This window comes from Cygnus atratus, chromosome Z, assembly GCF_013377495.2.
Source record: "Cygnus atratus isolate AKBS03 ecotype Queensland, Australia chromosome Z, CAtr_DNAZoo_HiC_assembly, whole genome shotgun sequence".
Lineage (NCBI taxonomy): Eukaryota > Metazoa > Chordata > Aves > Anseriformes > Anatidae > Cygnus > Cygnus atratus.
The window spans coordinates 18,219,069-18,242,590 of NC_066396.1; the positions used below are offsets into that span (position 1 = coordinate 18,219,069).

Consider the following 23,522-nt stretch of genomic DNA (forward strand, 5'->3'; position numbering starts at 1 on the left):
TGCGGGCAGGATGATCGAATTTTTGAAGAGGGACAGAATACACATTATCCCCGACTAAAACACGGGCTTTCCTGACTGTAAGCGAGGGCAGCCAGGTCAGGGGTGACCCAGAGGAATGTGTGTGACGGGCAGGCACGGCCCCCTCACCCACACCGTGCCACCTCACCCAGCACCTCTGCACTACACCGCGCAGGACCCGGGGTTCAAATTCCTCCCTCTGGCCATGAAACGGAGCCTCCGGGAGGCGAGGCAGGCCTGCCAAGCCTGGCGCAGCACCCAGACCCCTCCACCTCCGCCGGGGGCAGCCCCAGCCCCAGCCCCGCGGACGCCCCGCGGACGCCCCGCGGCTGGGCCGGTCCGGCCAGACCCGGAGGCCGCCAGGGGGCGGGAGGCGAGGGTCGGTGCGGGCCGGGCCCATCGATGGGGGCGGCCGCTCTGCGCTCGGCTCCTCCGCCCTGCCTCTCGGCTCTGGATTAGCGAAACTGGCGACGTGGGACCGGGCCGGCCCCGCCGCGCCCCGCGGGGTGAAGCCGGGACTCGCCGCCCGCCGGCACCGCGCCGCGCCGGGGCTCCGCGGCTCCGCTCCGCACCGCAGCACCGCACCGCCGGCAGCGCGCCGTGGCCATGGCGCTGCGGGCCCGGGCGCTGTACGACTTCAGGTCGGAGAACCCCGGCGAGATCTCGCTGCGGGAGCACGAGGTGCTGAGCCTGTGCAGCGAGCAGGACATCGAGGGCTGGCTGGAGGGCGTCAACAGCCGCGGCGACCGCGGCCTCTTCCCGGCCTCCTACGTGCAGGTGATCCGCGCCCCCGCCGCCGAGCCGCCGCCGCCCGCCCGCTACGCCAACGTCCCCGCCGCCGGCTTCGAGCCGCTGCCGCCGCCCGCCGCCTTCAAGCCGGCGGCGCAGCAGCAGCAGCAGCAGCAGCAGCAGCAGCCCCCGGCGGCGCAGCAGCCCCCCGAGCCCTTCCCGGTGCCGCCCGCCGCCGGGTACCCCTTCCCTATGGCGCCCTACGGCGGCCCCTACCAGCCCAGCCAGGGCAGCGACGACGACTGGGACGACGACTGGGACGACAGCTCGACGGTGGCGGACGAGCCGGGAGCGCTGGGAAGCTCCTACCCCGACTACGAGGCGGCGGGGGGCGGCGGGGCAGCGGGGCGCTACCGGCTGTCCACGCGGTCCGAGCTGTCCCTGGGATCCCGCGGTGGTGGCGGAGGTGGTGGAGGCGGTGGTGGGCACGTAGCCGGACACCCGCACCCGGCCGGTGGAGGAGCCAAGAGCTCGGCCACGGTGAGCCGCAACCTCAACCGGTTCTCCACCTTCGTCAAGTCTGGCGGGGAGGCCTTCGTGCTGGGCGAGGCGTCGGGCTTCGTGAAGGATGGGGACAAGCTGTGCGTGGTGCTGGGCCCGCGCGGCCCCGAGTGGCAGGAGAACCCCTACCCCTTCCAGTGCTCCATCGAGGACCCCACCAAGCAGACCAAGTTCAAGGGCATGAAGAGCTACATTGCCTACAAGCTGGTGCCCAGCCACACCGGGCAGCAGGTGCACCGCCGCTACAAGCACTTCGACTGGCTCTACGGGCGCCTGGCCGAGAAGTTCCCCGTCATCTCTGTGCCCCACTTGCCCGAGAAGCAGGCCACCGGCCGCTTCGAGGAGGACTTCATCTCCAAACGTCGCAAAGGTCTGGCCTGGTGGATGGACCACATGTGCAGCCACCCCGTGCTGGCGCAGTGCGATGCCTTCCAGCACTTCCTCACCTGTCCCAGCACGGATGAGAAGGCCTGGAAGCAGGGCAAGCGCAAGGCTGAGAAAGACGAGATGGTGGGTGCCAACTTCTTCCTGACCATCAGTGTCCCCACTGGCCCTGGGGCCGGCCTGGACTTGCAGGAGGTGGAAAGCCAGGTGGACGGCTTCAAAGCCTTCACGAAGAAGATGGACGAGAGCGCCCTGCAGCTCAATCACACCGCCAACGAGTTCGCCCGCAAACAAGTCACTGGCTTCAAGAAGGAATACCAGAAGGTGGGGCACTCCTTCAAGTGCCTCAGCCAGGCGTTTGAGCTGGACCAGCAGGCCTTTTCAGCTGGCCTCAACCAAGCCATAGCCTTCACTGCGGAAGCCTACGATGCCATCGGGGACCTCTTTGCAGATCAGCCCCGACAGGACCTAGATCCCGTGATGGATTTGTTAGCGCTGTATCAGGGGCATTTGGCCAACTTTCCGGACATCATCCACGTCCAGAAAGGTAACACCCTTACTTATTTGCTGAAATTATAGTTTAATGTATTGGTGCCATGCAGACAGAGGTAGGAACCAGGAGCTAAACTTTCTCCATGTATGGCTTCTTGGCCTTGGGTTAAACTTTTCAGTGTTTACTCAGGTAGTCTGTTGCTAAAAATACCCAAAACACATCAGTGACAGCTTTCATTCTGTGCCAAAGGTCTAGACTTTGTTGGGATTTCTGTTTGTCAGAGGTTACTGAGCGTGACTGTGTGCCTCTGAAAGAAACCACATCTACCTGTGCGGCTGATACATTAAAGATTAATGAGCTTGTTTACAACCCCCAGAGATCAACTGGTATGAAAACATCTATTACTCTTTGACGTATGTCAGGTATCTTAAATCTCTGATCTAGCAGGTAATAGATAAGTAATCTGAAGATGCAGATACACCAACTGACCTTATTGTTGGAAGCGTTACATGCGTTTTGCAGTGGTGGACATTCAGATGAGAAGTTTAAAAGCGTTGGTGTTTGTCAGTTTGGCCGTACATTAAATTCCCTTTGCACCTTTGTGAGGACAGTGGTCTGCCACAGTGTTCCTAGTTGGGGTTTATCATCCCTTGCCCTTATTACCCTGAAGAGATGTTGCTCATGTGGTACCCTTTCAGCATCTTTCTACCTGAAACATGCTTCTGAGGTTCACATTGCTGCTTGTTTGGCACTTTGTGATCCATTAGGGGGAAGGAAACTCAGAAAATGAAAGAATCATCTGCTATATAACTAGGGATACGCATTCAGATAAATACAGGTTTGTAGCATTGAATAAGTGTAGATGATTTTCCTGCTCTGAAGTTAATGCTATTCATGCGTTCATCACTGTTGTGAGAAGAATAGCCCATCATTCATCCTTTTTCCTGTTATATTGCTGACCTATGGCTTTCAACTCAAAGATTAGAAGTAAAGAGACCTAGGAAAACACCACCTAGGCTGTACAGAAATTTGTGTGTGTAAGAGTTGTACAACAAAATACGAGAGCTTCTTCACTGGAAATTATTTTCGAGATTTATAAGTGGTGGTCTGTATCCAGAGAGGCAGAGCCTTAACTGTGACCCACAGTGATTCAGTCTTTCATGCCATTATCTGCCTTTTTCAAGGCCTTGAAATCTTGAGATTTTTGATGAAATGGTTGGAAGAGTTTTTACAACAGATCAAAAAAGGCAGGCTTTCTGGAGGTGCACACTATTGCTAGGAAATTCTGAGGAGGCAGAGTTGATATAAAGTCCACAACTTGTTTAAGAAAGCAAGAGTTTCGTTTCAAGTAGATGCATCAAGTTCAGATTTTCATTCTCCTGCTGAATCTTGAAAATTGTGGGTGGAAACTTAAATAATCCTGATATTATTTTGAAGAGAAAACTGAAAAGTGCAGTCTGACCTTTGAGAATTTGCTCCGCTAGCTGGTGTGGCATTGTGTTCTGATAACAACTCTCAAGTATTTTAAATTTGGAGAAAAGCGTGACCTTGGCAATGTCTCACACTTGGGAAGGGGAAAGATTTTTTTATCAGGTGCAATAAAACAGCAGATGATATACACTATTTAAATATAGTCTTAAAACTTTAAGATATATTATAGAGTTTACTTTGAGGAGAGGATTGGGAATAGTAGGATATGTGCTTGATTCAACCCATATTTCCTTTAGCTTGCACATCTCTGTTTCTCTTTCAGTTGTGTTTGAATTTGCACTTACAAGAAGGTTTACCTTCTTGAACTGGGGAAAATTCATCTAAACGAGCTTCCACCATAGCAGTGCAGAAGTATGATGACATGCATAGAGCTGATTTGGTGCCAGAAGACTGTGCTGGAGCCGGATGGAGAAACGTACAGCCAGCCTGCCTTCACATGCTAATGCTCCAGCACCTCTGAGCTAACACAATTATTATCCCTGGTGCATATTTGCAATCAGAAAATGGCATGGGTTTGAGAGTTTGGTCTCCTGAGTGTCCATATTCATCACAGGAACAGGGTTAGGGCTGGGTTATGCATTTGTTGCTTTTGTTCCCTGTAGAAAAGAGACAAACTAGAAGAAAGCTTTTTTTTTTTTTTTTTTTCTCTCCATTTTATGGCTGTTTTATTGCTCTTAACAGTTATTTCTAACAGGGTATAACTCTTCAATTCCAAATTGTAAACTTCAGATGAAAACATGAACTGTTTGGTGTTCTTACAACATAAGACCTTTCTTTTAAATTTACAGTCTGGGATAGTTGCCAGTATGTAAGGATTATTATTGTCTGTACAGACCAAACAAAAATCTGTTGGTGATAATAGATCATCTGAAAACAGAGTCGACGTGTCTTTCTTTCAGTGTTTTATTTTCTAGTGTACAACTTTGTGCAGTAAAATAACCCAAAAGTGCCTTTAGAGGTGGCAGAAACAGCAGCCTTTTGATACATTGCCAACATGGGCTTGGCTTTAAAAAGATGAACTCTACTCTTACGAGTGCTTCCTCCATTTTTCTCTACATAGTGCAGATGGATTGTCCACTTGGGGTAAAAAGCGAAGCCTTTTCTAGACTCCATCTCTGTATCCCTCTAGACCTGAGAAGGACCAAAAAAATAAAGGCAGCTGTGCCCCAAACATATATGTGCTGGTAGAACCTTAGACTGCCTTGTCTTATTAAGGGTTTGATCTACTGCAGATAGTTGAACAGCTGCTTAATGTGATTGGAAGCGTGTTTTGTGCAGTGGACTGAGAAGTCTGCGTGTCTGAGGTTTTTGAATAATTTCTGCAAAGTTTTTTCTGCCAAAAGAAAGCCAAAGAATCTGAACTAGAGGCAAGAATTTTCTTCCATTTGGCCTTTATCTGTTTGTCTAAAGTTATGAACCAAAGACACAAAAGCACACTGTTGCTTTTTCTGTGTATCAGCAGGGGAATGGGTTAAACATTGTGCTTGTTACTGCTCAGGGATCCCGGTCTTTCTGCCTCCCATGTTGAGGGCATCATACGTGATCTGTGGTGTGCAGAGAGTGATTGTCATTTCGGTCACTTAGGTAAAGGTGGAAAGCCATGGGAATATGTTCAACGTGTTTAATAGGGTAAGCACGTGATGGAATGGCAATAACTTCAATAGGAGATTTAAAGATTCCTGTCTCTCTGCCTCCTTGATGTTGAGCACTCAGTGTTTAAGGAATTTTCTGTGAGGGAAGGAGGAGTTCAGGTTCATGCTCCAAAAGAGACAGAGGAGGGGTTCGAAGTGCTTTTCTCTCACAGTCCGGTTGAGGACCAGCTTGGCAGTGCTTTGTGAGAAACCTTACTTGGTTTTGTGTGTGCACCCGTCCAGGTCTGAAGGTTCACTGAAACAAGCCCTACAGTGAAGAGCACACCGAGGTGGAAATCCCACGTTTCCATTTGGAAGTGCTTGGCGTGAGAGTCCCACTGGGACTGGCAACAGACCATTTCAGTCCCAAGACATGGTTTCCTTACAAATGGTTGCTCTTTTAGATGTTTTCAAAATAACGCTGAGCACTTAGGGGAAAACTGACATTTGGAGGGGTAGATGATGGCAGAGAAGTGTCTCTGAGACTCTCAGCACCCAAATACTTTTACAAATCTAGCCCTCATCCACAGGGAAGTGCATCTAACATGCTTACGTTAAAGTTTTCCTGTGCATACCAGTGTGTTTCGGAATAGAGGATCCAAGTGTGTTAGACAGCTATACTTGTACTTAGTTTTCTTTAGCCTCTGGCAAAACATAGGTAGAAGAGGAGTGTTTAGTTCACGAGGCTTAAAACCAAAACTGCACCTTGTCATTTTCTTTTTGCAGAACTGATGTACCTTTCAAGAAATGCTAGATTCAGTTGCTTTAAGCTTGAGAAGAAAAGCACACTCACATCTTCGTTTCTGTGCTTTTTAAGGTCTAGTCATGGAAATTCCCTAGGCATTCTTGGCAAAATAATTCCTACATATTAATTGCTAGAGCTTCACTCAAGTGATGAAATCTTCTGACTTCCATAATCTTCAACCTAAATGTTTGCTGCAGGCCCATGCAAGTTCAGGTTTGGGAACTTTGTGCACATGTGAGAATTTGAGATAGTGTGTGAGTGTATGCTAGTGCTGTAGTTCATGCTTGTCTGGCTATCTCATCTTGATACTTGCTTAGTGAGAGTACAGAATTTAGTTTTTTTTTTTTCTTTGTTTCTTTCTTTTTTTGAAGTCTTCCTTGAGGAATTACTATAATTGGCCTCTTGTTTTCTGAAAGAGGAAGAAACACTGGCTAACTTGATGTTTCATCTCTGCTTTCCAAAATTGTTTCTTTATCTTACCATGATGTTGTTAACTTCTGGTATGATTTTTGCAAAACAGACTTAGGAAAGTGTTTTCTAAATGTTTTCTGAGATGTAGGCAGCAATTCATTTCCTCAGCACACCAAGATCTAAAAGAATTATTTAAAAAGATCTGAGTGACCCTACCCATTTACTTCTCGATAAGTTTGTGAAAAATAAATTGTCCTTATTTATCTGGAGCAAACGTCATCCTAGACATTGGCTATAAAAATGTACTGGGTGTGCTTTTAGAATAACAAAATTATAGGTGAAAAAACATTCCAGATAGTAATGCATTGGAATTTCAAGCATGGAAAAAAAACAGACAGAAATCTGGAGGTCTGTGTAACATTTTCAGCAGTTTTTGCAGGGATGGGAGAAGGAAGGAGTCTCTGTGTGTCCTTGAACGAATGAAACTGGTCAGAATTCACACCTAATATTTTATAACAGTGTAAAATCAGTGCCCTTCTCCCTTGCTTGCTTTCTAGCCTCTTAAGTTCATTGCACAGACTTGTATTCTCTTGTAATCCTTGCCAGATGCCTTCTATAATAGTAAAAAGAGGTGGGTACCCATCTTCCATCTATTTAAGGACTTTGATGAAAAAGGGTGGATTTCCTTAGGATGACTGTTGTCACCCCTCTCAGCTTTTGCACTGCTGTTACAGCAGTGATGTAGTATTTGTCTACTTGCTCATGAATCACCCAGTTTGAACCTGGTAGTGTTTGAAAGAAGCCTGAGGGAAACAGACTTCTAGATGGCTAAACCGTGAAGGAATCCTCACTTTTAGCAACAGTATAAAATTACAGCTTCCTTGGTCTGTGTAAATCACACAGAGGACAACAATAAGCAAGACTAAAATTGAGCAATGCCCTTACTTGAAGGGGATTAAACAGAAAGAAAGAAAGAAAAAAATAACTTGTGTGTCTTGTCTGCCAAAAAGATGCATGGATCTTGCATGGATTGTTCTTTTCTTTTTCCTCCCACTCCCCAGTCTCTTCGTACCTTATCTTTCTAAGTGAGCAAGATTCATGCAGGTATGATGTTTCTCTTTCCTGGTACCTTTTGGAACCTCTCTTAGCGTGATATCACACAAATCTGACGATGGCAAGACATTTCGTAGGTGGTAAAATCCCAATGATAGTTTTTCAGCAAACAGCTGGTAGCGGAGGAAGAAGATCGCTGTTCCACCTGTGGGAAGGACTGCATGCACTGCTGCACACCAGCAAGCCTGTATCCAGCAGGCATTTACTACCAGCAGGCTGGAGAAGTTTTGACCAGAGCTCACACTTGCATTTTTGACCACAGGTAGTAGACTCCCAGCTCTTGTGTTCTTGCTTACCACAAGAATTAAGGCTCTGTGTACTGGGAAGACCTCATGAACGGCAGAGAGAAGAGGGTAGCAGGATATATATATATATATGTATATATATATATAAAACGCCTGTCACCATATTGATACGCACTCTTGGGAACCACTCTGATGGCAGAGGTAAGAACTGGAGCTGGCTTTTTAGTATCTCAGCACTTCCGTTTCCAACTAATTTCAAAAAGGGAAAAAAAGCCACAAGACTACAAGATAAGAGTGCAGATATTAAAGAAGTAGAAATTATTTTGTAGAAGGAGGAAGCAGTTTTATTTCAAAGACTATGCAATAGCTTTTCGGGTTGAAGTTTCTGAAGAATCTATATGCTGAGAAAGGGTTCCTTGTCCTCTTACGGCTAGGGAAATGCAGGTCATGCTAGAAGGACTTCTGTCAAAACAGGGATGGCCAGAATTGGTAGACTGAAAACAGAAAGCTACTGCTAGAGCTCTTCCAAGTCTTTGTAAGCACATTATCAAAAACAAACAAGCTGGCCGAATTTTCTATTTTTGCAAGTCACCTTTGAAACAAGGACACGTTTCAGCCTTTCCAACATCTTTTCCATGACTTCATTGTTAGACTTTGTTTGAACAGTTAAAATGCCAAGTTAATGTGTGCAGACTGTATAAACTCATCCAGCTGGTACCTTACTTATTTTGAATTGCCTGATTCAAATAGCACGGAAACTGAAATTTTAATTAAAGAAATGAAATCACATTTGGCTGAGCCCCCAAGATATTAGCTTTATCAACAGATTTGAGCAAATAGCAAATGCTTTCTATAGTCTTGTTTATATCTTTCATGAAGGCCACAAGGATTTGAATAAAACAAAAAAAAATTAAAAAAGTTAAAAATGCATTTAAAACTTTTGAGTTGGTATTTCATGAAATTAGTAACTATATATATATATGTGTGTTAAAAGTCTGCTCAGGTCTTGACTATGCTTAGGCCTTGTCTTGGGCTGTTCAGCCTATGCTTTGGGTAGGCACGCATCACATATAAATAACTTCTGTAATAGTGATGGACTGAACCACCCTTTTTATGCCTGCATGCGATTCTTTCAGAGCAATGTGAAAGCAGGTTAATGCTGTCATTGGGAGTTTACACTGCATTTTCGCCCTGTGATAAAAACCAACTTACTAGTCTAGTTTTTTTCAGAGCTACCATTTCAAATCATAGGCATGAATAGCTGTTCCAGCCAAGTGACAATATACTGAAGAAAAATCCATTTTACCACATTTTCAAATTGCTTGGAGTTTAGGTAAGTCAAGGTACTCAGAGGAGTAGATCACATCCTCCAAAAAGGCAGACAATTCTCTTCTGCCTCAGTAATTCTATAATACTGTCTGTACATTAGAATATATAAATATATTTACTTACAATTTTAGTTAACATATAATACAATAGTATCTGTTACAGCATTTTTGTATATGATGTGTATATAGCATTATACTATGCAATTGTAAAGTTCTGCTTTTATGTTATATTTCGATCAGTTGCATTAGTGTTGGTTTACTTTGGCTGTTTATACTGCAACAAGGAATGTCCTTTCTGTCCTCACAGAGATGCTGCAGCATTCATGTTTCTAAGAGAGAGCATTTAAGGTGCACTAGGGAAAAAGTGGAGAAGGATCTGCACTTAATTTGCACTTAATGTAAAGTGGCTCTGCGTGTTGTATTTGCTGATCCTAGGACAGTCGTGGAACTATGCAGATGATGGTGAACAGTCAAATACCATAAACTGTGCTCACCTTTTGCATCTCTTCAGCCTTTATGGAGACCAGCATCCAAAAGCAGGACTTGCATAGGACCCCAGTAAAGCAGGGTTATGAGAGTAGGTGAAACCTGCATTTATGCTGGCTTTTCTTGACAATGTCATATGGATATTGCTATGCTGTGTAGCCTGTATTCTCCTGTCCACCCACATCCCATAAATCTCAAGAAATTTTTGAGGTTGCCATTTAGTATTATGACGCCTACATCCATTTTGATAATAACTTGTATTTGTCTTCTATACATTTAGAGGAGACATTTCTGCTCATATGCTGCCAATTGTACTGAAAATTAATTGTACCAGTTGTACTGAAAATTAATTTCTCATGCATGCACAACATCATTTCTGATTGAGGTTGTTTTCTTGACTTAGGCATTATGAACATGGCATTTATAAAAGCTGTTAAGATTTAGTGGCATTCTTCTGGCAGAAAAGTACCTGTTCTGAACGCGCTGAATGGGAGAAACCCATGTTCAGAAACTGTGATGATTAAATTGTAAAAGGCAACTTAAATTTTTGGAAGAACAAACATTTATATTAAAAGCCTGCTTGGTGCCACTCTTAAATGCAGGCTCGTAAGATGTACTTAAAATCACTGTAAGTTTTCGTCTTGGCACTCCTGCCAGTTGTGATCGCTTACATTTTCAAGTGTCCACCCTGAAATTGTTCAGCGTGAGCTGCTTTTCGAGGGGCGGATGTTATGCATTTCTAACAACCAGCCTGATCTGTGGGGTCACTCCTTTCTATAGCCCAGTCTGTAGCATCAGCTGAAGTGCTGTCAAACCTCCTTAACTTGTAGATAGGAGTGCTGAAAAGTGCAGGCTGTCTTAGAATTGGGCAAAATCTGTGTTACTGAATGTTTGCCTCTCGGGCTGTGATGCACAATGCTATGTTTGTAATAATGGAAAGCCGTGTACACAGTTCAGCTGGATTTTAAAATTAAATCATTGATCTTACGGGCTTTCTTTCAGACATCACTATAGGTACATAAACAGTCAGTAGAAATACTTGTAAACACATGCTGCAGTGGCTACAATAAGCTTGTTCATTTGCAGAAAACATTGTCTGCATACAATACATCTAAAATATATTTCTTTTAAAATTGCTACATTCAGCATTCAGGAGGAAAAAAAAACAAGCACCTTTCAACTGATTTTGCATAATTTTTGCCTTTGGTAACGTAGCAGTATGGGTTTCCTTTTTTTAATGGGGTTATGCAGAGTGGTAGGTGTGGCAGACCTGTTGTTCCGTAGTGTTTCTTTCATTTATTTTGCCACCTTACTCACACCTCCTGTTGTCAGCTGTTTTAAGGGCAAAGTGTGGCTTGTAGCTTGTATAGCAGCGCGCTGTAGCTTGGCTCAGTGAAACGTTCTTGCTGGAGCTGCTGGATTTATCTGGAGGACTCTAGAGCTGAAGTGTGCATTGCCAATGTGATAATGGAAGTATTTTTCAGTAGCATAAACATTTTGGAGATTCTGAACATGCCTAGGTATGATTACAGACCTTGTTTCTCTGGATAAAAAAATGAGTCGTGTATACTCTTCTTATGTGTGTGTACACCAACTTGCCTTTGTATACACAGTGATCTACAACGATTTAATCAGACCTTAACTATAGCATTATTTAAAAATAAAAAAAAAGATAGCAGTTAGACATGTATAGTATCCATTAACAGCACTAATTCTTGAAAATTGAGTGGCATTTGACGCTGTGCATTCTATCTCCATCATTAATCAGTTATATAGGAATTAAATCAATGTCTATATTTAAAACCACCAGATAAGATCAGAATTTGTCATGTTTCTGAAATCTCTGGCAAAGACTTCTATTTTTGCATGATATCTGCATTGTGCAGATTAGAGGGTGACTTTATTTTGAACTGAAGAATGAATCTCTGAGTGACAGCTTTTGATGAGCTTTGTAACAGGGTAGCTGGAAGAACAAATAATTCTGTCTAATAATGCCACAGTCAGTCAACGTTAACCTGGATGTTAGCAGAGACCTATAATTTGTGAGCCTAGATTTATAGGATAGTACTATCTTACTCTGATATTTTTTGAGCAATGAGCAAAAAATAATGAAAAATCTGAGGTTTTTATAGTTGTTGTTAGGATGCATATTCTAAAAGCATTACAGCCGTGTTCCCATATGTATACAAAAACCTGCAATACTAAAGTAATTGTAATTTTATTTTTGCATTTTTAAATCACTTTCATTATGAAAAGCAGAACTTTCTTAAAATAGTTTTGCACCATCAAGAAAAATATCATCATTAAATTAGAAAGCTTGGTTTTGAAAACTGTGTTGACACTTTTAGAAAATACAAGTGACTTCATCCTTTTGCCTTTGATGTTGAAGATTGCTTGCTTTGTTATGTTTGAAACACTAAAATCAGATTTCAAAGTAGTGAGCCGTTCCTTCATTAGTTTCAGTAATGCTACATTTTCCCTGTGACATTCTTTTATGCAGTTAAGTCTCTACTGGAGAAGCCTTCTGTTTTTAATTTCAGGCAAATTCCCATTATGCTGCTCTCCCTTCTAAATCTCAGCCAGAAAATGTAAAGAATTTGCAGAATCTTAACTTAATGTAGGCTTCTTTTGTTAATCTGTGCTCACAGTATTCTTAAGCAAATAATCCATCAACGTAGTACAATCTCTATTCTACTACACACAGTTTCGTCGTTTCTCTTCGAATCGAGAGAGGGGAAGTGTAGGGGTTTGCTTCAGAGCAGGATTTCACGTTAGGTGTAATCTTGCGCGGTGCTTCTGATCCTTCCCTTGTGTTGGAGCGAGCAATTGCATAGCCGTGGGCTGAGCTGGATGGAATTGCTAAGCCATCGGTAAAGCCAAGCCCTCCAGGCCCAGAGCAGTGTTTAATTGGGTTAGTCATCTGAGTCATCCTGTAACATCTCTGCTAGCTGCGTTGTAAGCGGGACGGCCACGTAGATGGCTTCGCTTGGCAGCAGTCAGATGGGTTACGGAGACGGCTCTGTCTTCCACGGGGTAAATCAAAACTGTGGCTACGTGCACGTGGGCTGCCCGGCGTTTGCCTTTTCAAATCTTTAGGCAAAGAGCTGTAATTAAATAACAAATAAATAACATGAATAAACATCATCAGGTCAGTGGTAAGAAAAGTGTAATTATCATTTCTAGTTACTTTTTATGCTTTTGCATCCTTTTATGAAAGCTGCTAAAAGCAATGTGATGAGTATTGTTTTCTCACTTGTTTTTAGAGGTGGTGTCTCGTAATAGAAGTAAAGCAAAGGGAATTGTTTGCATTCAAAGTTCTCCCTTCAGTATCGAGTAGCACACTTGAAAGGAGACATCATTGATGCCTACTGTTAGGCAATTTAGTATGAAGGGCAGCTGGATGGCACGGAAACACAAGTTATTTTTCTTTCCAGTAAGTGATGCACCAAATCTGATTTTGTAGTTTGCAGACAGTAGGAAGACAAAATAAATTGTATGTATGTATGTATCACACAGGTCTTATCATTTTCACAAGATCTATCAGATGAAACTGCTGAACAGTTTTCTTTGTTAATCTTCCGAGTTTCTGTAAAGAACACAATGTTTTCTGACTAGCTTTCTTCCCTCACGAGGGAGCCGTTTTTCAGAGGAACCTTTGTACTTTGACACAAATTCTTCAGGGAGGCTGGTGTACCGAAGCTTATTGGCCAGGGGACTTCTCAAAGGAGGCATTCAGGAATCTGGTGCTCTTTGTTTTTGCCACGCTTACCACTGATACAAAGGCCAGAACAATCGCCCTCCCCAGACCTCTTCTGCTCTGCCATCTATTGTCTTTTCGGGTATCGTTTTTGAGCAGAGTGGGTACGGATTTACGTCCGGGGCGGCTGGTGGCCACGTGCCGTGTTCCTGTCCCGTGGAGCCACCGCTGCTTCCCACCTGCGGCACCAGCAGCCCTCACGCCAGGGGCAGAGCAGAGCAGAGCAGGGCAGGCGCAAGGCTAACGCCTCCCTCCCACATTAAGGACCTATTCCAGAAAGTAGCTTTCTGTTTAATGTATCAAGGACAACCAGAGGAATAACTTTTCTTTCTTTGTCTCACGTATCTTCTGCAGTTATTTTGCAATAATTCCTTAACTCGAGGTGTAAAGAATAACAGGAATGGGTGTATTTGAAAGGAAGTCTTACACTATCATAACAGTTTACGTATGTGTCAGTTATCTCACTACTAGTGGGAGAAAGCTATTTGCTCTGGTTTAGCATAATTCATCACTAAAATGAAGTACATATTTGAGTATCTGTAGTCATAAAGGCATTACAAATACAGGATCTAAAAAGCTATCTAAAACTTCTACGTGCTAGGTGAGTTTTCCAGTTCGGTATTTTGTGCTCAGATACTGCAGACAGTGATATATAGGTGACTTAGTGGATGATACACATTCCTGAGAGCGACAGTGAATTGCAGACCCCCTGACCTCCACCGATCCTCGCTGCTGCTGCAAGTGCCACGTGTTAGTGACACCGAGCTGACAGGCCTTCGTGTTTAATCCCATATTGCAAGCCCCTGTGCAGTACTGCTGTATGAAGTTAAGTCATTGCTGTTACAGCAATTTTTTAGCTCTTTTTCAGAAAAGAGGAATACCTTTCTGAACAGCATCAGTAAGGACTGCTCATATTTTTTAAGAATCGAGCAAGCCCAGCCATGGGGCAGATGTCTGCTGTACTAAGCACTGTACAAAAGCAGAGCAAAGAAGGGCTGCTGCCCCAGAGGTTTCCCTTTCTCTCGCTTTGTCTTCATGTGGACTCATAACTTCGTATGCAGCTGAAATTTCACTCCTGACTACTGCATGCAGAACTCCAAAGCTGACGTCCAGGTGCTACTTCTAGAAGAGGAGGTGGGCAGTGGGAAGTTGGTCTTCATGAGCTGAGCCCCAAGACTTCTGCTTTCTGGTCACGTTGCAGGCTGCAGTCTGGGCTGCTGTCGTGCACCCTCAGCGCCAAGAACCCGGGCAGAGCTGGCTGCTGGCAGGCCGATCACATGCAGTCGGTTGTGATCCATTCCCCATGCATGAACAGGAGCTTGTAGACACATATGCATCCACATGATGTGATCCACTTACACGTCTCTGTACACATACTTACAGGGTGAGGGGAAGTGAGTACAAGCTCACGTATAGGCGCAAACCCACCCTTGGTTCATTGTTCACACATGCTCAAAGCATTTCTGAACATAATAAAACTGCAGGTGATAGGAAAATATATTGCTTGACCCAAACTTGAGTGCTCTCAGGTTCAGGACTTTTTTTTTTTGGTTTTACTTTCCTGAATGTATTTGATTCTTTCTACCTCATTGCAACCTCATGCTTGCATGGGAGCTTCCTGACTAAATACACTTCATTTTTTCCTGGTAACTCCTCAGCTCCAATTTAAGTTGCTGTTTATACAGCATGTTTCACAGCTTGCAAGTATTTGTTTCTAGCAGGAATTTTATGTTGTCCATATATTCTTGGCTGCTAGTATTACTATAAATGTCCCTTATTAAATGTGTTCATGTAACCTAGGGTTGTCTAATCACAGACTTCAAAACAAGTACTGAAAACTGTGAGTTTCTAAAAGCCCTTAAACAGCATTCATTGAGCACCCCTGTCTGTTTAACTTCAGTCTTTGGGTGATGAAAAATAGCATTCACATCTGCTTTTCCCCACCTTTAAGAACAGAAATAGATGTAGCACAGCTTTTTGCAGTGTCTGTGACCCAGGCCTTTGTTGTTGATTGAAAGCTATCCCTGACCACTGGAACCTGCTCTCCTAACAGAAGGGCTTTTCATCAGACCAGAAGCTTTAAATTCACTGACAAGTTGTAAGGGAATCTTTAGAAATGGAGCTAAACAGAAAATATATATATACATATATATATATATATATTTTTGAATGTGTTCCATCCCTCTTGGAGCCGTGCCTTTGCAGATACTTATCCCAGACATATTCAGCAGGAGATTTCTTTGAGCTAACATGCATTGGGAGGTGCCTCTTTCTGTGCCTTTTCCTCCTCCCTAAAACATGTGGTATTCTTTTCTAGGGCTGCCAGAATTCTGTGATTGCTACTGTTGTTCTGTTTGTTTGCTTTTAAATACGCCTTGCTTTTTTGGATTGTCCAAACCAATGCTTGACGTTTGGACCTTTGAATCCAGGAGCTGGGGGAACGGAGCAGAGCAGTCCAGGTGGAGGGAGCTGCATCCAGCTGCAGGTGTGCCCGGCCAGAGGGGGCTCGCTCAGCCTCCGCAGGGTGTGGGGCGGAAGGGAAGGTGCAGAGGTGCCAGGCAGGCAGAGGAGAGGGGTGCAGCAGCAGCTAGGAGAATGTTTTGAGAAAATGGGAGATGAAACATGGTGTGTTGCTGTTAGTGAAGGTGCTTGCAAAGCAGTGCAAGCTAAGAGTGCTTTTTTTTCCTGAAGGTTTACTAAACTAAGGCTTGCGAGCTTCAGTAGATGATGAACAAATTAAAAATGGTGTTTTAGAACAAATGATTGCTTACTTTTTAATATAAAGCATGTGGGTTGTTGTTTTTTTTTCTCTGTGTTTGGGGAAGGTTTGTTGATTGTCCGAAAATAACCTAAGTGTTTCCCTGTATGAAGTTATTTCAAGGTTTATTCTTTCACTGTTAATTCAGTACTTCATTTAAGGTACTTGAAAAGAAATAATAAGAATTTTGTGTATAAGTATATGTATAAGCTCTTGTTATACATCGCTGACTTCCAGTTGTAGTCTGCCTAGACTTTAAAGGAAATTCCACTATAGTACCAGCATGAAAACACATGCATTATGAGAACAGTGTTAACGGTTGGAAGTTTTCCCCTTGGATTCCTTTCTCTAATTAGAAATCTTTTTTTACCTTTTTTTTTTCCAGAAAAAAAAAGTCACAATGTATAATATTTGTAGTCTCAAGGGGTTTAGTGTTTGGTAATGTATGGTTGTACTGATGTAAAATAATTCGAAGATTATGCACGCTCCAGAATCTAGTTATACATTCAGCTGCTGATGCTGTAAAATTTCGGTATTTTTTCTTCCAGTTTGGTCATTCTAGAAATAACATCTAAAGCTATTTCCACACATCACAACCAAAGAGTTGTCATGTTTATTTAACCAGCTCCATCTGGCTCCCAGTTAAGTCACAAATTTCATATTTTTTCACAGCCCTGTACAGATTCCTGCAATGCAAACAGAATGCAGAGAAGAAAAAAAAAGCCGAGTTAGGTTTTGTTTCCTGAAAGCAATGTCCTTTCTGTAGAATAGATTGACTATTTTTTTACATCGTATCCTGCCTCCCAGATTCCTTAGTCTTTGAAGGGGAAAGCACAGATCTTCTGGCGCGGCCTGCCGCTTGCAGCACTGCCTGTGATTTTCAGTTCTGTTTTTTTGGGACAGGCTGGGGATGATGTCAGTCAGCTGTAGCATCTGGTGCCAAGCTTTTGGCCCTCACGCCTGAGGGCTGTAGCATCGGGAAAGGTGTGGAGGGGCCAGGCTGCACTAACCACCCCACACTGTCCTGGGGACCATCGCTCAAATACCTGCGCTTTCTGTGAAGCAGTCTTTGGTCTAAACTTGTCGTGCTCATGACTTTCCTGCTGCCCTAGCAGGAACAGTCCATATGGTTCCTGCAGACCAGAGAGGATTTTCTGAAGCTCCTGATGGAGAGCACATACTGGGTCTGAAACAAACTCTTTTTCCCCAGGTCCTCTCTAAATCCTCTGGTATTCTCACTTGCCTCTAGTAAGAGCACACTCTGACACAGTGGTTAGGCATTGGAACAGGCTGCACGGAGAAGTGGCGGAGTCCCCACCCCTGCAGGTATTTAAGTGACATATGGTTTAGTAGAGGGGCTCAGCAGCTCAGGTGCACAGTTGGACATGGTCATCCTGAAGGTCTTTTCCAACCTTAATGATTCTGTGACCTTAGAGTTGAGACAAGGGACAACTACACCAGGCTGTGAGAAATGCCAGGGTGACGGGTGTTCAACTAAACAGGCAAGGAAAAGATGGAAGGTGATGTGACTGTTGCTGAACTCTTTTTGCTGGTGAATAATGTTCACTACAAACAGAGATTCAGGCTGACAAGATGAAATTAGTCCTCCAACGGACAAATTGGAGGTCCTCCGCCTTAAAGACAGAGGTAGAGAGTCTCCTCTGTTAGCTTGGTTCCTCTGTAAGCTTGCTGTAGGGAGTACAGAAATGCATTTCTTCAAGGCAACGTAAAGGGAGTCCTGTTCATGAACTGTAGGCACTTGTATGATGTAAAGCGTAATATGAAAGAAGAGAGTCATTTGAGACATTACAAGTAGCTGAAGGAACAAGAAACTTGTGTGATCATAAGAGTTTTGACAAATGTATCACTATAATTTTTTTGAGAAGATAAAGATGTATTGATCTGACTGTTCTTATGTATATGAATAAGATACATTCCCAGGGCAGCAGTGGTCACGGCACCAAGCCTGCCAGAGTTGAAGAAGTATTTGGTCAGTGCTCTCAGACACATGATCTGATTGGTCTGATTTTGTTTATTTATTTATTTATTTATTTATTGGGTGGTCCTTTGGGGACCCAGGAGTTGGACTCAATGAGACCCTTCCAGCTTGGATATTCTATGAAGATATATGTGTGATATCTAAGGCAAAGAAGTTGCTTCTATGGGAAACTGAGCTCATGAAAATGAATGTTCAAGATGCTTCTCGGTGTTCTGCATCACTATATGAGCCTGTTTTGGTGATGTTGTGTTTTTGTAGCGTGTGCGCTTTAATCAGCTGTTTGGAGGAGGAAGGCTATCAACCTTTTTGCTTTGTTTTTCTTCAGGCTCTTCCAAAATTGTGTTATCTCTATCTGGAGTCTACCACTTTGAAATAAACTCTTAGATTCTCTAGTACTCAGTGTATTTTGGGGTTTCTGTAGTGTAGAAGCAGAATGGTATACTGTTATTTTGTGTATTCGGATCTCCTTTTGATGTTTCACAAAGATTGTGAAAGTGTATGGTGTTTCACAAAGGTTTCTGAATGATGTTACTCTTCTGGTGTTTATGTAGGCTTAAATCTGACTCGTTTTGTAGTGCTTTTCTCCACTGCCGGTATATTTATCAGTTATTCTCTGAAGGACACCGTCTGATTTCTTAAGATTATGAAATAGGCATGTTTTTCTCTTACTGACTGTTGCAAGCTACAGCCTTAAAAATTGCTTTTTTTTAGCAAGATACACTGTTCTGTGATTTTATTTGAAAGAACTTTTCGTTCATATAAACACGTGAATACATTCAGAATGAGCCTTATACAAATCCTTGTTGTTGTTAAATGACCTGTTAAAGTGCAGTAAAGTCTACATTTTCCTCACAGTTGTACTCTTGTCTTTTCTTCTTTACACAGGAGCCCTTACCAAAGTAAAGGAGAGCAAGCGGCATGTCGAAGAGGGGAAGATGGAGCTCCAAAAAGCAGAGGGCATTCAAGAACGCTGTAACATTATTTCTTTTGCAACCCTAGCAGAAATTAATCATTTCCACAAAATCCGTGTGAGGGACTTTAAATCACAGATGCAGCATTTCTTGCAACAGCAAATACTCTTTTTTCAAAAAGTGACACAAAAGCTAGAAGAAGCTCTTCACAAGTATGACAGTGTTTAATCTCTGAACATTGATTTGTGGACTTTGCTCAATTTGAACATGACTTAAGCAGCGAAGCAAACATCGCTGCTGTTAAAGAGCTATTGCCAGTGGTAGATGGTGGTACAAGGATGGTTTGTGTTTACCTGGAATCCCGGTTTAATCTCTGATATGTAGGAAGGAAACAGTTATAGGGCTATGTAGTAGAAACAGTACCACACATTGTAACTAAGTTATACTGTGTATGCCTACACTACCATTGTAACTTTTTTGAAATAATGAATATACTATTTGCCTTATTGCTTTTTGAAATATGGTATTTTAGTGCATACTTTGTAGACCTCAAAACCCTTTGGGTCTTTAAGGAAGTTGGCTAGATAAGCCTGCTTCAGATGCCTTTTTACTTTCCTAGATTTGGATTTCCTAAATTCAAACAATTCTCTGTTTACAGACTCCTACTAGAGCAGCTATGTGATTCTGTGCCTTTAGACTCTATTTTTCCTTTTCTAGTAAGTCACATTTTTATGATTGAATGAATGAAGGGTTGATGCCTATGAGAGGAACTGATAATGAAACCTCATACTAACTGGAAAAAAATCAGCTGCCATCCAGTTTGCACAGCAAGTACTGTCTTATGACAAACGTTGGCTCAAAAAGGAGAAATTAAATCTATTCACACTTTCCTTGAAAATGGAGACTACTTGTTACATGTACTAGGATGTTAAGCACATATACAAATATACACCATTGAATTCCCTTTCTGAAATGAATATTACAGTGAGGGGTTTTTTTTTTTAGGATAAAGCATTACTGTGAGTGGAAATTTGAAGAAATAGCCTAATAAAAGTGATGTTTATCAAAAGGATATGAATGCAGGCTATGTGGCTAGAACATTTTTTTTATTATAAGTAGGAAAAGATCTGCTCATTGCTCAGTTGCTGATTCAGTTTAACTTCAGACTTGCATCTACATTGCCGGTTGTCTGAGTTGAGACTCCACTGTGATTCATTAGTTTACTCGGTTACAAATTTTCAGGGATGTTCAGTAATACAAATGATCTGAAATCAGTCTTGGCTGAACTGACTTGGAAAACAGGTGGCATTTTTATGTTTATAACACTCAAGAATTAACAATTGTCTTAATTTTTGTATAAATATTTTTGACAAGCAGGGTGCATTTATATGTATGTAAACACTATCTTTTAAGGAGTTTTCTGGCTTATTTCCCTTGAATTAAGTCTGAAGTCTGTGTTTATAACCTATTGGTTCCCTTCTTAGAGGTCAGTATGAGAGAGGATTTTTATTTATCCTAGCCTTCTTCTCCTAAACAAAAATAACAAAACCTTCAAAGGAAGCAAAATGTTTACTTTATTTTTTTTAATTAAATTAATCAAAGATAGCTTAAACAAATTAAAGCCTGGAAAAGGAAGTTAAGCAATAGTTACATTTAAGTACAAATCATTCCTCACCTATGCAGCAGAAATGTACAGTTCTTTTATTCAATCATGGGAGATTCTGTAGCTTAACCCCACACCTCTGTTTCAGAGGAATAAATGTAAGAATGTAGTTTTGGGTTTAAGATTTGCCCCAAAATGCTTGGAAGATTGCTATTTTGACCACTTTGCATTCAGCAGTGCTGCTAATACATACCCAAAGAAATGAAATACAGAGTGAAGAGGAAGAAAAAACAAGTGTTTGTAACAGAAGGACAATCAGTGAGGGAAGAATCCATTTGCAGGCTATTGAAAGTGTGCTGCAAACAGCAATGTTGACTGTAAAATAAGGATCATAGTCATAGGGCTGATTTGCTCTTTATCTTCCTCATGGTGTCTTGTTCTACATTCAAAACTCACCACTTCCCATAACAGCTCTTCCCACCAGTGCTCCAACTTCCCACATACTGTTTAATTACCTGAGACAGCAATGAGCTGGGTTTGAGCTGTTCTGTGGCTTACGTTTGCTTAAGCCAGATAGCATTTTGTTAAATGACTTTACAGTAATTAGATCAGGCTACAATTGAAGTAATTCTATATAGAGGTATTAAGACCTGATCAGAAATTTATCTTGGTCCAGTTGAAGTATTCTAGGAGGTTAGTATTAATGAAGTGTACATGCCCAGGGGAAATTAAGCTGTGATATGTATACATAAAACATTATCAGACAGGTACAGTTTTCCCAAATAAACTGTCATGGCCTTCACCTTACTTTCTCATTTGTGAATTTTTGGGGTAGAGGGAGAGTAGGGGTGCTAATTTGTTAAACTTGATGTACCAAAATGCTTGACTGCAGTCCTGGATCTGAGGTGTTGCAAAGTTTGAAAAGGTATTAGCACATTAGCATCTTGCTTTTATTCTCGCTTAGAGAGAGTTGGAGTTAAGCAGATGTAGGGAGCCAGAACTCAGTTCATGCTTACTGCACTCCGTGAGATCTACTATTTTAGTTTTACTTGGAACCAAGTGTCACATTGACCACCCATGCTGACAGACTACTGGATGGTGCGATCTGAGGTCCGAATGTACTCTACAGGAAGGTGAATGTATATTGTGTGGGACTGTGGAGGTATCAAGGGAAATCTAATAAAACCTCTTAAATGAATAAATGTGGAAGAGAGGAAATGAGCTCCATAACATAAACGCATTTGTTTTATTCCATTCCTGTAATTTGTGTTTGATGCATTACAATTTTTGTGCTGATAGTAATATGTGTCTGTTATATTTACTGGGAGTTTAGGGGGATTAATTGAAAGCTGCAAAAAGATTCACTGATGTATTGGTTTCTGTGAAAGTGCTGTATCCAATGAAAAATGTAGAATAAACCCATCAGTGGAATATAGCTACTTAAAATGATCAGCAAATGGTGAGTGAGTAATGTTTCTTTTTAAATTAGAGGCTTTACATTTAGAAATTAACAACCTGTGAAAATGATTATCTAATCATTTTCATGTTTGTGTTGTAGCCCTGCTGTTGTGTGATGCTTGCAAAGAAAACAATTGTCTCTGTTTGTGACCTGTGCACATTTTCTAGATACTCCCCACCAGTTTCATGATCCAATGGCAGAGTACATTTGTTTTAGGAGCGTTGCACAACCCAGCTTAGAGAGATCAGCAGTAAAATTGTGATGATGAAACATTTAAGACAAGCACCAACAAAATCTGAAAAAGAAATCAAAATGGAAGTATGTGTCACATAAAATTCATACGCTTTTATAAGATGTTAATGAACTGCGTACACTGAAAATACCTATGTTATTTTGTGAGGTACAGATATATTTTTGGTGAGTTACAAGACACTGTATGCACTACATTATTATTTTGTCAAACTTTCACGATTCCAGCTAATATCTTCCATGCTGGTTGTCTGCTCCAGCTTGAATTCTTCAGGGAAACTTCAAGCTGTTCAGCTATTTCTGAGAAGGAGATCATAAAAATATAAAAAATTAAAATAAGTTTTTCTTCTTCTTAGATCCTTTGGCTGAAAAGCTTTAGTTCTCTCATGCTTTGGAACAATGACTTGAAATTTGGCAGACTTTTTACCTTTTGCATCCTCAGATACGCCTTGCTGCACTGTGAAAATTTGCCCAAATATTTCAAAGTTAAACTAAGGTTTCTTCAGACTCACTTCAGCTAAAGTTTGACAGATAATTATTCTGTAGCTCCCATTTGCTTCAAGCCATCTTTTTGTCTAACCTCAGTCAGCAGCAGCTACACGAGACTTTCTCTGTCATTGTTTTGTCCCTTCATCTAGAAGGGGCTGAGCCTCCCAGAGCAGAAGCTGAGCAAAGAAGCTGTCAGTAGGTCCTGGCGTTGCTGTTCTTGGTACCTGGCTCTGGGAGAAGAGAAGTGGCAGCCTGGAAGGCAGGTTGGCAGCTACAGCAATGTGGACATCGGGGCTGATAGAGGGGAACATGGGGACAAAGATAAGGGAAAGGCTAGGGCAGAAAGTTCCTCCAGTCCCTCGTTATACCTTGGGCTTCCAAAGCGTCTTGGCCTTTTGCTGTCACCAGGGAGCCAAAATAAGCAGATGCAAAATGGATAATTTAAGTTCTTCTGGTGTTGAGGATGGCAACAGCTTGTTTTTCTCATTATAAATTATATATATATGTATAAATTTATTTGTTCAGTGGTCAAAGGTCTGATACGTTAGTTGAGAAGTTTTGACTCAGTTGATAAACTCTGGTAATTTGGGGACTGAAGGATTGTGCTGGAGTTCTGAGTATCCATACCACAATTTATGTTCTGAATTGTTTTAGGAGTCTGC

The 23,522-nt window shown here is 42.3% G+C and overlaps 1 protein-coding gene across 2 annotated transcripts; it reads left to right on the forward strand.

The window, feature by feature from the left end:
• The first annotated feature begins 400 nt into the window (after positions 1-400).
• Positions 401-21,470, forward strand: SNX18 (sorting nexin 18). 2 transcript variants are annotated; one of them, XM_035553713.2, is made up of 2 exons: positions 401-2,239; positions 19,035-21,470. In XM_035553713.2, the coding sequence occupies exons 1-2, from the start codon at positions 625-627 to the stop codon at positions 19,286-19,288; spliced, it is 1,869 nt and encodes a 622-aa protein (XP_035409606.1). In that variant the 5' UTR covers positions 401-624; the 3' UTR covers positions 19,289-21,470. The 2 variants fall into 2 exon arrangements, with proteins under 2 accessions (XP_035409606.1, XP_035409607.1); XM_035553714.2 differs by lacking the exon at positions 19,035-21,470 and adding an exon at positions 3,939-7,929 and having other exon boundaries at positions 522-2,239.
• Positions 21,471-23,522: the final 2,052 nt, after the last annotated feature.

Bases quoted from the DNA above. Each gene is read 5' to 3' on its own strand.
- SNX18 (XM_035553713.2), top strand. From the start codon at position 625: ATGGCGCTGCGGGCCCGGGCGCTGTACGACTTCAGGTCGGAGAACCCC. The intron at 2,240-19,034 runs GTAACACCCTTA...TTCTTTACACAG, and splicing joins CATCATCCACGTCCAGAAAG to GAGCCCTTACCAAAGTAAAG.